The sequence below is a fragment of the Haliotis cracherodii genome, unplaced genomic scaffold (genome assembly GCF_022045235.1).
Source record: "Haliotis cracherodii isolate W230 unplaced genomic scaffold, xgHalCrac1.p SCAF_18, whole genome shotgun sequence".
Taxonomy (NCBI): domain Eukaryota; kingdom Metazoa; phylum Mollusca; class Gastropoda; order Lepetellida; family Haliotidae; genus Haliotis; species Haliotis cracherodii.
The window spans coordinates 215,335-230,005 of record NW_027266273.1 but is presented as its reverse complement, the minus strand read 5'-3'; the positions used below and the strand labels follow the sequence as shown (position 1 = coordinate 230,005).

Here is a 14,671-nt window from a genome sequence, read left to right as displayed (position 1 = left end):
CATGTGTTCAGGTCAGGTTACACATGCACTCAGGTCAGGGTAACACACAGGGGAACATGTGTTCAGGTCAGGTTACACATCCACTCAGGTTGGGGTAACACACAGGGGAACATGTGTTCAGGTCAGGTTACACATGCACTCAGGTCAGGGTAAAAAACAGGGGAACATGTGTTCAGGTCAGGTTACACATGCACTCAGGTCGGGGTAGCACACAGGGGAACATGTGTTCAGGTCAGGTTACACATGCACTCAGGTCAGGGTAGCACACAGGGGAACATGTGTTCAGGTCAGGTTACACATGCACTCAGGTTGGGGTAGCACACAGGGGAACATGTGTTCAGGTCAGGTTACACATGCACTCAGGTCGGGGTAACACACAGGGGAACATGTGTTCAGGTCAGGTTACACATGCACTCAGGTCGGGGTAGCACACAGGGGAACATGTGTTCAGGTCAGGTTACACATGCACTCAGGTCAGGGTAGCACACAGGGGAACATGTGTTCAGGTCAGGTTACACATGCACTCAGGTTGGGGTAGCACACAGGGGAACATGTGTTCAGGTCAGGTTACACAGATTATCAGTTGAGGTCAGGTCAGGTAACACAAGCGCATAGGTCAGGGAATACATGCATTCTTCTGCACCTGATCTATTTTCCAGAGTATCAAAATTAGATGAAATTATTATATTCCCAAAACAAAATAGTGTCCAGGTTAGCAAATTGGTGCAGGGTATTTACAGATAGGAATGTAGATATGTAGGGACTGGGTAATTGGGAATGGTGTTTACTGGACTGTCTGGTATCTTTATTTACAGACTGGAATAGTTCTGAGTGTGGTGTAAAACAACATTGACCTCCTCTAAAGGTTTCCAACCACTTGTACAAAAACTAGACACCAATAACCATTAACTACATTTATCTGCAGCAATCTCGTCTATTTACAACTAGTAGTTTATTATTTTGTATTGACACATTCAGTGTTGTGAAATATATTTTTTTAAATGTGAAAATGGCGTCATGTTCAAGGAAGTGTTTCTCCTTTTACCCAACTGACTGCTTCAGTCCTATGCTAATTACAAGGACATACTTAGGTTGATAAATGTAGACTGGTGTACTGAACTGCAGTACTGCAATATCAGAATGCCTGTAGGTGTTTGGAAAAGGTTATACAATTATTGATATTGTTCTATTTTAAATGCTACTTTCCAGCCTTACTTTTCACATCAAGAATTAAATTTTACGTTGCATTTATTGATTTCTCTAAAACATTGGAGTCCATTCAGCGTCATCTTCTATGGAAGCTATCTGCAAACATGGTTCGAGTTCTAAAATGGGTAAAATGTTATAATCCATCTACAGTAATGTGAAGGCTTGTGTTTGTGCAAACAACAGAGTATCTGGTACATTTGATTGTTTCATGGGTGTAAGGCAAGGGTGTATGCTTCGTACCTTCCTGTGGCAGTTTCTCGTAAGTGATTTGGTTGGTGAAATTGAACAAAATTGTCACAATGGTGTTCTGTTTCATCTGGATGTTTTCATATTTTTCTACTTTTATTTTCTATTTTGTTACGCAAAACTGTTAACCATTTTCAAATAAAGTTAAAAATATTCCATGATTACTCTTGTAAATGGAATATGTCAGTGAATCTATCAAAAAAATAATTAATAGTTTTTTTAAAAATGGGGGAGGTTTATTCCGTTCACCAAAATGGTATTATGGTGGAAACGTGGTTGAAGTAGTTACTGGATACAGTGACCTTGGCCTGTATGTTGGCAATATATTACTGTGGTCATTTTTACTTCAAATTATTTGATGCTAACATAACACCAATACTTTTATACGAGGCCAAAATTTGGGGTTCAGTGACATAGAACCATTATAGAAAGTTTAACTGTATGCCTATAAGTGATTTTAAAACATAAATTATCAACTTCAAATAATGGGGTGATAAGCAATTGTGGTAGATATTCTATTCAGTTACTTGCTGTTTTAAAATGTGTCAAATATTGCCTGTCTATTACCAATAAGCAGAAATCTTGTTTACCCAAAACTTTAAATTTAGATTAGGATTTGGCTCTTTTACTCATAGTGTTCTAAAACTCAGCAATTCAAAGACTACCTGTTACATGTTTGTCATATTGATTTACCTGAAAGTCCCAAACTGGCTTATATGCACAGTCTAAAACATCCATTTTATTTGAGAACTATTTGAGTAGTATTACTGTAAATGAATTGAGGACTATATTGACTCACTTTCAGCATAGCTGTCACAATTTAGAAACTGAACATGTTAGATGTTCTGCCTTTAAGGAAGACTTTCGACCATTAAACCACTCTACTCAGTAAAACTTAATCCTCCACAAACATGCTATTTTTTATCAACTTACACATTGTTTTAGTAGTCTTCCTGTTCTTTTCTAAACACTTCTTTCACACATTACATGAAGTTGCATATGAGGATGATCAGGGGATGGTGGGTTGATGGTTGTTGGTGGGGGGGCAACCCCTCATTTTTAAAGAATAACACTAAACACGGAAACGTTTAAATAAACTAAGCATTTGAAATTTTATAAACTTAACAAAACTATCAAAAGCAAAATGCTTTGCTAAGAGTTTGCAATCATCTAGCATCTTGTACTTTAAAGGGAAAAAATACTGCAACACTCAGATGTCTAGCCGGCTCTGTTTTAATTATCCAGCGTAATCACCAGATGCCACTTAGCGTCAGGTCAGGTCAGGTAACATGTGTTCAAGTCAGGGTGACACATGTGTTCAGGTCAAGGTAACACAGGTCAGGATAATACATGCATTCAGGTTGGGTAACACATGTGTCCAGGTTAGGTAACACATCTGTTCAGGTCGGGAAACATACATCTGTTCAGGTCGGGAAACAGATGTGTACAGGTTAGGTAACACATGTGTTTAGGTCAGGGTAACACATCTTTTCAGGTTGGGTAACACATGTTCAGGTTGGGTAACACATGTGTTCAGGTCAGGGTAACATGTGTTCAGATCAGGGTAACACATGTGTTCAGGTCAGGGTAACACAGGTGTTCAGGTCAGGGCAACATATGTGTTCAGGTCAGGGCAACACATGTGTTCAGGTCAGGGTAACACAGGTGTTCAGGTCAGGAAAAACACATGTGTCCAGATCAGGGTAACACAGGTGTTCAGGTCAGGGTAACACAGGTGTTCAGGTCAGGGTAACACAGGTGTTCAGGTCAGGGTAACACATGTGTTCAGGTCAGGGTAACACAGGTGTTCAGGTCAGGTTTCATGTGTTTCAAAAGACATTGATCAAAGGATTAACTGATAATACATTGATTGATTCATTACTGTAATCTTGCACAGTGGATTTGTCAAAAGAAAGTGTTTATATATGTAGGTTTATTAAAGCAGACAGAATACACCCATATCTGGGCTTGGAGTGCCTATGTAGAAACAACATACTTTGTTCAAAGGATCAGCCGATAATATGTTGACTGATCATTGATCATTGTTATCTAACTCAATGAATATTTTTAGAACCATGGACATCATGAACATAGTTGTCTTGTGTGCTCTCAGCTGACCAGTGAGACGACACCTATGTGATACACCTGAAACAAACTTATGTGATTAGTTGAGTTGAGAACATGGGTTATAATATCCTGAAATGCTATATTTTATTTTTTTAAATGTTATATTGTTACGAAGACATGTGACATCCAACAAGTTTCTTTGTACAGCCTCAGATGTATGGGATATTGCTCCCTAATGTGGATATTGACGGACACATTCTTTGTACAAGGTAACTGCCTGATATTATACATATGACTTGTCAGTTGTAATTACCATATATTCATTTCTTTTAATTTATTTGCTGTAGCAAGAATGTGGGAGGCCTCAATGGCGATGGATCAAATTGTTCCAAAAGTAAAACATATCTGGCTATAGCAATCAGTTGTTCTAAAGTGCTTCGCTTAAGGTTATTGTTATTTTAAATATATGTAGTACAAGCTGCAACAAAAATAGCTTGATATTAGAATATATTATTTCTGATAAAATACTAGTCTCAGATACAGTTTATCCAATCACTGCATCCAAATGGTTTAAAGTTATACTTTTGGGTATATTTTTTAACTAAAGTCACCAGCAGATAGATACTGGATACAGCTCATTTCTATTTCTGGATTAGTTTACGAGAAAATACACAGGGTAATATTTATTTCTGCATATAAAACAATGACTAGCAGAACAGAAAATACAATTTAAATGGTAAATCATCATGTCTAGTGATAATTTATCTCAAATTTCACATTTTTATTGACTAAGTTTGTTATTACCTGTTCATTCACCTGAATTCTCTGAAGGGATACTACCGGTATGCAGTTTTTTACTACACATAATATGATGTTGATTGTTCAAAATTACAGTTTGTCTGCAGCTTGTTAAATTATTTTACATCCTTTGTCATGAGTGAGTGAGTGAGTTGGGTTGGGTTTAACGCCGTTTTAAACAGTATTCCAGTTATATCTCGGTGTCAGCTTAATGTGGGAGGAAAGCCTGAAGTGATGCAGGTCTCAGACGTTTACCACTCGGTGAAACTCACGAGCATGGGTATGGTGCTGACAAACTTAAAAACATAATTGGGGCGAATCGGGATTCGAACCCACAATCATAGGTTTCTGGCATGCTGAGGGGACGCAACTCTGCACAGTGAATTGCAGCACCTTAGACGACTGGGCCACCCATGCCCCCCTCCCTTTGTCATGATGAACGGCCTCTGATTCTTCAATCCTCCGATAGATGTCACTTTGCACAACAGTGCAACAAGAATAGCATGGAACACAAGTCAAACCGGTGGACATTATAGTCCATAACAACCAAAAATTCAATCCATATTTCAATACTATCTAAGTAGGAGTGTTGTGTCCCTTAAAGTGCACCCCACCCCCTTTTTTTCAAATATACATAATTATATCTGCTATTTATCAAATAGTCTATATAAATATTTATTGGGACCCTAAGCATGTATGATTTGCTCTTAGCACGTGATAAGAATATGGTATGAAAATAAAGGACCCTCACCTTAATTGTGTCGATATATGACGTCAGATTTCTAATAAAGTGGGCAAATTCGTTCCATGTTCCACTCTAGCATAAAACTTACTTGCTAGGGTGAAATTTACGATGCATTTGTCTCCAGTGAACTTTTCGAATTGAAAAAAGGACTGCATTTTACCTTAAACACGAAAGCAAGCAAAGCTTTCGCTTCAATAGCCACGAAAACGCCCCCTTTCTAATGTCGGACAGGGAGTGAAACGTCTGAGGACTGAGTGTGAAGTGTCTTTGTGACCGTGTCTTCACATACAATATAGTCAACTGTCATTCAGAGAAAAATATGGCACGAGCGGGCATATTGTTCGTTAACAATACAGCACAATATCGCCTGTTGATTTACCGATCTCTAAACACACGAACACCAAGTTCATATACAGGGCTTATCACATGACTAAACATGTCGGAGGGGAAATGTTTCACCAACCTTATTCTCCTTCAGTGTTGTGAGGGACTTCATGCCCACGTCGCTCGGGCCCCTCGACAGCAACATTGCTGTATATCCTCACCCCCGGGGAAACATGCCCTGGGGGGCCACGAACCGCGAGCAATTCCTTGACACTGTCAACACTTTGACTACACAACACAGTAGCGATAGGGTCAGACCACATACCGTATTAAACATGATGCGCGCTCTAAGCCGCTCATATCCAGACTGTTTGAAGACGTATTTTAATGTGTCGTTTCTCTTTGATTACACACAGTAAAGAAAGAGTTGCTGATAAAACAAATTTGTCTAACGCGTGGTCGTTATATTATGTTCCCGTTCTTCATTTACCTCGGTAAATGGATCTAACTAAACATTTGGTCATTTTATTAAGAAATAGATCAAACATTTTTAGTTTTAAAAGCATTGGAATGTAAAAAATAATTAATGTACTCATTTTGAATGTTTTGGAAGTTGTTTTCTTTTCGATGTTTATGTTTTATAAACGAAAGACGAAGTACGGTGAATTATGTATTCAATATTTCTGAAACTTTGTGTCTATTGCACAAGACCTGCGCGCGTTAGTACAATTTACGCTATCATTTACAGTAGGCTGTTTCTCGAGTAAATTTGTGGATTTGCGGGAACAGGCACAAACGTACTTTTTCGTGGTCGCAAAATGTAAATGCTAACTATCCTTTTGCTGTATAAGTCCCAGCAAAACATCGCATGACGCTTGTCCCTGGACCTGACTCAGTTTTATACGATGTAACTATTCTCCTAGATCTGCGTCCAACATTCATGCTTTCCTAATATGTCATGGATGGGATACCTTCACGAGGGCAGTGCCGTGGCACTGCTGGTCACTTCCCACTCAACAGAGAGGGCGATATTTATTTCACCAGTACATTAGGCTAACTCACTGAGGTATGTATTAAGTGTAATTATCAAGCGTAACCAAACGTGCTTTAGACCTATGCCTGATAACTGTTATCAGACCAGGATGTAGCATATGAAGTGTCCAGCAGATAGTACTTCCACTGATAGTGTGAACACATATCAATGTCACCGTTGTGTTCACGTGGAGTGGCGTTGTTGGCATTGCTTAATCATTTAATAACGGCACAACGATACATAGTCGATGAAGATATAGTTGACTCATTGAGTTCATTTTCTTTCTACTTTTCTAATAGATGTTGGAATTCATACCTATATCACCATTATTATTAATATTATCAGTAGCATACGTCCCATCGCCCTGGCTAACAATGTACTTCAGCATTGTCGCAATTAACATACACGCATACCATTGTTATGCATGGTCTTTAACGTACGATTCTCAGTGGTGCATGGCATATCATCCTTATAATTATGAACGTATCGACGCCGTTATGGTCCTCGATAGCATAATTATTGTTGTGATCAACGCGTGTATCACGGTTGTGATCATCAACAATTCGTTGTCATGGCTATTAATTTTCGTATGACTGTTGTTGTCTTTATCAGCAGAAGTAGCGAACGTGTCACTATTATGGCAATAAACAACGTACACAATGATTATGATCACCTTCATCGCAGATTCATCAATGACTTGACTGAGTGTGTGTCTTCGTATGCCCCAACGGCATTACCTGTCTGGTCCAGATTCTATAATTTACAGTGTGACGTAATATTACTGCAGTGCATGTTGGCTGCGGTATAAAACAAGGGTCAGCCCTGACAGGTACTGCTATTACCGCCGATTTCATGACCACGGAACATAATTCTCGATAAAACAAAGCACTTAATTATAACAAGTGGGTCCTTATAATTTATGAATGAGCAAGCGGCGTTTGTGTTATTCACAAAGCAATTTGCATTTGTATGGTGTTTACAAAGCACTAATTTGAATTCATCTCCCCCATCAACATTTTATTGGTTTTGCTAATCCGAGCAAATTTACATTCAAACACTATTACCTGTTTACACAAGGTTCGACGCGGTAACCCTCGTCGCGCCGAGATGGTCAGTTTGCAATCCTCACGAACCTCACATCAAATATATGTTAAGTGAGTGAGCTAAAACTTAAAGTCACGTGGACAGTATGTCGTCCATATTGTGACCATCCTCAAGATAATACGTTAATAATATGCAAAATAATCTCGACGATGGACAGTATACCAGTTAGGCTATCACATATTTGTATTTAAAACTATAGACCATTAAAATGATATGACTATATTACATGGTAATACAATATGAAAGCGGCCTATCCATGCACCCATCGCCATCAACCAGAGTTAGGCCATCATGTTCTAAGCACCATGGTGGCTTTCGTAGACTAACGTTTGGTCTCTGAACATACATAATTTTGATACACACAAGCATTTACATATACATTGAAAAGAAGCCCCGGTGAGATGGGAAAAAATTAGACTTGCTTTATCTAGGACTATACCACTTCAGTAAGGGCTGAACGAAAGGGAAAATAATATGGTTCAGGGACTGTAAGACAGACTAGGACTTACAGTATTCCTGCTATACCTTCATGGCATACCAGCAGGAGTGGCGATTTAACTGAATCTTAAACTAATATTCTACGATTAAAACACTGGGGGGGGGGGGGGGGGGATAGATTATTTATGTTTCTTCGTAACGCGGGAAGACAAGCCAAGGAAACTCGGCTCTGATGTGTCTAACCATAGCTGCTGCAACAAGGCAGCCCTGACGCCCCATACAACACACACACACAGTGGAGCTTATTTCCGCGACCACTCACGCTTCACTATAGACACAGTCTATACGTTTTACCAAAAATAAGACTAGTCCAATTATTGACACAAAGGATCCCTGAAAACAACACATACTTGAGTGGGACACAAAAAGGGTAGCCCCGGAAAACGATTTCTATCTGGATTATCTTAACTTTTATTTTGTATTTAATAGATTGTAGGTTAGTTACACACTTTCCCCTGTTTATACTGTAAAGGTTTATGGGCAACATTTTTAACATCTTTCGTCTTAATAAAATTGTTTTAACGGTATGTTCAACGCCATGGAAACCATGAAGAAGTTGACACACACACGGTCACAAGTACCAATCACAAGCTTGTCCAAGATAAGAAACAAGTTTGAATATCGGGTATCGGTTGGCCACTATGGCATGTCGAGTATGGGCAGTGTATGTGGTATCATTTCCTGCTTAGTTGATTCATTAGTCCAAATCTCTGTTGCCTGACTAATTGCGTGTCATATATCCCGATATATGTTGTTCACGTTATTTACCACTGGTTTGGCTGTACCAGGTTCGATTACATAACGGGCATGTTGTATTCAATATTGCCTTATAGTACTACAGAAAGTGACGTAAATCTTAGTTCACCTTGGTCCAGACTTATGCTATGCTATAGGTGAGTGTGGCGTTATACATGTAACAAACGGAATGTGTGAGGTGCAACAATGACAAGTCCACTAGTACCCACATACGACGACTTCCATGCAAGTACGCTAGGATATGGTATAGTTGTAAACTAAACGGTTAGTATGGAAGTTGTCAGATAAAGTATCGAAATGAGGCGATATTTGTGACAAGTTTTCCTCATCCATTTCGTTTACCTTTCACATACATTTCAAAACGGCATTAACCCCTAATCACTCACTCACTCGCTCTGGAGCAATATATAGTCTCCTCTGTTGCTGTGTCGTCAGTTTAGGGTCAGGTATGTATGGCTTCGCAAAAATACCATTGGGCCAATGAACATGTCATGTCAGGCTATACCCTGTACTTAAAATAAAGTACCACATATTAATGGTTTTATTGTTGCATCATTCTTATAGATGGATGGATGGATGGATGGATGGATGGATGGATGGATAGATAGATAGATAGATAGATAGATAGATAGATAGATAGATAGATAGATAGATAGATAGATAGATAGATAGATAGATAGATAGATAGATAGATAGGCTGCTGTAAAACCGGCAAATAATCTCTGACATAATATCCCGAAAAAGACACGTGTGTTCGTATACTTTGCAATACACTTTGGTCTCTATCACCCACCGTCTAACAGTGACCTTTGTGTCGGAGTAGTCCGCTTTGACTTTGCAGTAAAATCATAGATTCAATAGCCACCTGTTTAATTACGTGTCTTTATCAGACGATGTTTACATTCCATCCGCCTTGCGTATATAAAACAAACGTCAGCCAGTTGTGTAAGCAAACGGCGGACAGCTATTCACGGTATTCAATGCAATTATGTTTTGTTTTAGAAGAAGGCATACTTTTAAAAATATAGTACATCAGGCAAATTAGAAATTCTCTCCTTTGAGGTATGACCTGTGTGTCGTGTTGGGCTAACAATTGTCAATATTCCGTACTTTTTGCTGTTGTTACAGCACGTTAACCGTCGTTGGTTATATTGAAGTATCTGATGTATATCAAATATTGAACGTTACAGCCGTGGCGATTCTTAATGGGAGTAAAGTACCAAGGCAACCTATATGTCGCAAGAGGCGACTAACTGGATGGGGGAGTCATGCTCGGTGACTTGGTGGATACATCGTATCTCAATTGCATGGCTCGGTGCTCACGATGATAATCACTGGAATTGTCTGAACACTCTCAATTATTTACAGACCGCTGTATTATAACGGGAAATTGCTGAGTGAATCGTTAAAAAAGAAGCAGTATATTTTATGATTTTGTTCTGATTGTCAATGTAACCTCAATTACAAACAGCCCCAGGTCTATTCCAGATCCTCATTCAACATTTACGTTATTAAGATGTAAGTATGAACGCTGTCTTCTGTAAACGATTGGCGATTTCATCTGAAGCTACAATTACTGGTGTCTGGATCATGTATGCTAGAATATATATACTTTATTAATTATGTATTTATATTAGCACACTTGTAGTTCCATGAAAGAGGTGACGCACGTCAAAGTGTTTGAATAGCTAAGGCTGCAAGGCCATGTGTCTTCTGGGATATTAATTTGGTTTATTCTTTAGGACATAGTCCTACCGCCTTACGCCACCTTTGTCGTATCAGAATTGTATGTTAATTGGATAATTAGTCTTAGGTTCATGCATAGGCCTGTGCTGACATAAAATGTGTAAGGATTGAGATTATTAACGCTCGACCTGTCAGACAGAATGTCGAATATACATATTTAACTTAACTGACGGAACATAACATGGCACTATAGTTTCGAATGGCAGGGCCGAGATAACATGAATTCTGAAAAAGCGGGTAATATAGGAACTGTGTATCAACACCCGCACTTACCGTTAAAGATTCGATGTGCGCTTCTAGCAACTGCTGATTTCGCACTTGGTGATGTTAAATATCGTTACAATTGTTTCCTTGTCAAAGTTTTTCTTCTTTTCTTCTCTTCTTCTTTTTATATGTAGTAATGGTGTCAGAGTATCACGTCTTTATTGAGGTATTCAAGGAATATAACTCGTAGAGAGTCACCCTTAGGGCCGCATCTGGGACTGGAACCCATGATGATGGATGGCAAAGGGACACAACTCTGCGTCAATAAGTTATGTCCCTGAGATGTTTAGACTCACTTTTGCCTTAACATATCGACCCAGGCATTGAAATTATATAAGGTTCATGTGGTAGAATCCCCTGTTTGTCCCGATAATGATCCCATCAAATCAATACCATGTGGCGTTCGTGGGTTTCACCACAGCGGTATTCATATACACGCGACCTGTTTTTGTTGGAGTTTTCCTCCAATATTAAATGACACACTGTGATATATAGCTGAAACACTGTTCAAAACGACGTTAATACACAACAATGCAAACAGTCGTCTCAACAAGGAAACAGAATACATATTACGCATGACATTTTCATTTCTTGATTCTCGGTACAAATTAATTCTATTGTTTGCGCAGAGATGCCGAGTTTGTCAGCACCATGCATGCATAACCGTACTGCTCATAGCGGTGTTACATTCAACTCACTCACTCCTTTCATTAGCCAAGTATGAATTGTTCATTATTGGAAGCACGCATTGCCAACAGCAACAGCAAACTGTTGAATTTGCATTGCCAACAGTAATGATCAAGTGTCACCAGTTGGATGCAAACGTTCATCCTTTGGATATCATATATAAGCATATGTGAGTGAGTTGGGTTTAGCGCCGCTTTTAACAGTATTCCAGTTATATCGCGGCGTGCCAGCTTAATATGTGAGGAAAGCCTGAAGTGATGCAGGTCTCACACTGTTACCACATGTTTAATGAAATAGGATTACACAATAAATGATGAAGATACAACAACCAAATTTTACACAGGATGAGGCACATGTTTCTTACACTACAAACAGTCTTTTAATTCTCTGAGGGACGTCTGTGTCTGTGATGGCACTGTACTAAAGTCAGTACCGGGTGTTACCACCACGAGCATCGATCACAGCTCTGCACCGCCTGGGCATGGACTGTATGAGTTGTCGAATCTGGCGTTGTGGAATCCTTCTCCACTCATCCTGCAATGCATGGTTCAGCTGTTGAAGCGTCTGTGGTTGAGGCTGTCGGCGTCGTACACGTCTGTCTAGCAGATCCCACAAATGTTCAATGGGGTTTAGATCAGGCGATTTGGAGGGCCATGGCAGCACAGTAACATTGTTGTGGGCAAGATAATCCATGGTAACACGTGCAGTATGCGGTCTTGCGTTGTCTTGCTGGAAAATCTCTCTTCTGACGTCAATGGCGGGAATAAGGTGACTTTGAAGTATTTCATCGCGGTAGCGTACAGCAGTTAAATTTGCCTGCACGTGCACCAGATCTGTCCTACCATTCACGGATATGCCTGCCCACATCATGACACTTCCACCGCCGGTCGACTTCATGAATACAGTGTCGAGTGTACCTTCATTTCTCCGTCTGTAGACACGCATCCTACCATCATGGCGATACAGCATGAGCCGCGACTCATCACTGAACCAGATCCTTCTCCAGTGTACTAGGGTCCATGGTCGAACATTTCTGCTCCATTGCAGACGTGCACGACGATGATGTTGCCGCAGAACGGGCGCTGTATGTGGTCTCATTGGCCGTATCCCATGCTGTCTTAGACGATTTCTGATGGTTTGCGCTGAGACTCTACGAAGACCAGGAACATTGTTAGCTGTGTATGCTGCACTGATTGTCCGGTTGCGAAGATGCAACACTCGCATAAAGCGGTCCTGCGCCGCAGTTGTGACCCTGGGTCTTCCACTTCTCGGTCGATCTCTTGTAGAGCTGTGGAGTATGTGGCGCTGCCACAGACGAGAAATGGTTATCTGCCTCACATTAAAGTGTCACGCTTCAGATGTCTGACTTTCTCCAGCTTCCAGACGCCCAATGGCTCTGTTTCTACAGTCTTCATTCTTTCTACAGTCTTGGCATTACGAGAGTCACGTATACAGAACATCGGAAAGTGATTCGCAGCAGGACTGCCAAATGTTTATACCCATCGGTATAAAGGTTAAGTAGCCGTATTTACACGTGCAGCATGTTTACAGCTTTTTCTCCATGCAATTTCACCCAGTTTGGTTTCAAGATGCTGTATTTTGGCGACAAGTCACCAAATGTTGTGTTCGGGTACAATAAATTAGTGTAAAGTCAATATTCACATTTAGGAATGACATGTATATTGAGTTCAAGCCTTCATCTGCAATAACAGTAAAGTTGGAAAAACAGATTTCAGCTATGCGTTTCTTTTTTTGGCCAGTATATGTTTTTGGGGTATCCAAGGGACGCAACTCGCGGCGCCTTAGACGACTGGGCCACCCGTGCCCCCTATAAGCATATGTATATTTTTAACGATTTTATATAATACGTTTCATCTCTAACACGGAATATGGTTATTTTGTCACGCTGGTTTGAACTGCAAAGATACAGCTTCATTTCTCATTTCAAGCCCTTCTCTTTCCGGAAATGTATAACACAGGGCCAGAGCGCCAACATACCCAACTGTTAAATCGTTCCACAGCCCAGCTGGGAACACAACTTCGTTATCCTTAGCTATGCGGCGAGGATAAACAATTAGGATACGTACTGTTTTGTTTGCTTGACATTTTGCATATGAAACTGTTTCATGACACCTACTTGAACCAGAAAAATATACGTGTATACACCTTGTTCTTTGAACTGATACGTTTCTACTACGAACCAAGGACATCACGCGTACATGGCTCCTGGGGGTAAACCCCTCCCCCCCCCCCTTCTCTCTCTCTCTCCCTCTCTCTCTCTCTCTCTCTCTCTCTCTCTCTAACACACACACACGCGACAACTATAACAACCATACACGGTCACAGTTCCAAGCACAATACAGTGAGCGAGTTTTACGCCGCCTTTAGCACTTCCCTCACTGTAGGCACGTGGGAGATGGAACTTGGGTCTAATGCACCAACCACTAGCTACTACATTCGCCGTCCTCTGACCATATGGAGGGTCTCTGGTATAGTTCAAATTTGTTGTTTGTTGTTTTAAGCCGCAGTCAGATATATATCAACTTGCTTTGTATAATTAAGTATGGGCCTTGCAAAAAAAAAAAAATGGTTTATCAATGGCCAGCGTCATCGCGTTACTGCGATACACAATCAGCCAAGATCACGTATGTTAGTTTGCTCTTTCGACCATCACACGGGACGAGTTCCAATGTAAGATATAGTGCATTTATATTAGTCAATTAGTTAAAATGTTGGCAATATTGAATCCACATAGCGACACTTATGAAAGGGTAGGTTGACGGCCTGAGATAGAGGGCAGGTCATGGGTGTGAAAGCAAGTAAACAATTATTTTCCTTCGACATGTGTGGTTTGAATGGAAACAAAGTAGTTTAGCAACGCATTTAGTTTTGGAATTGAAACCAATAGTTATGCCATATAACTTCATTGTGCATTGTGACATCACAGCCATTATGACATCACATTCACGTACGCATGTGCCCGATGCGACGTCACCCCCTGAAAATGTGATTTAGGCCAGGTTGACTTTTAACGACTGATTAATTCAGTGCATGTGAAGTCTAGACGGTGCATCAATAAAACGCGACAAAGCATAGCTGCATGAGCCCTATCCGATCAATGGCGAAGTCTGCAGACGGTATCGTCAACCCTATAGCCTAACGGCTAGCGTGTAGCTAGTCGTACCGTAACAGTA

At 40.2% G+C, this 14,671-nt stretch overlaps 1 protein-coding gene across 1 annotated transcript in view; it reads right to left on the bottom strand.

The window, feature by feature from the left end:
* LOC139465636 (fibrinogen-binding protein-like) overlaps nt 1-5,695 on the bottom strand; it is a 41,877-nt gene extending 36,182 nt beyond the window's left edge. Inside the window, exon 1 of the mRNA XM_071247341.1 lies at nt 5,529-5,695. Coding sequence (XP_071103442.1) covers nt 5,529-5,594 — 66 coding nt within the window. The 5' untranslated portion in view covers nt 5,595-5,695. The remainder of the gene's footprint in view (nt 1-5,528) is intronic.
* Between the last annotated feature and the right edge of the window lie 8,976 nt (nt 5,696-14,671).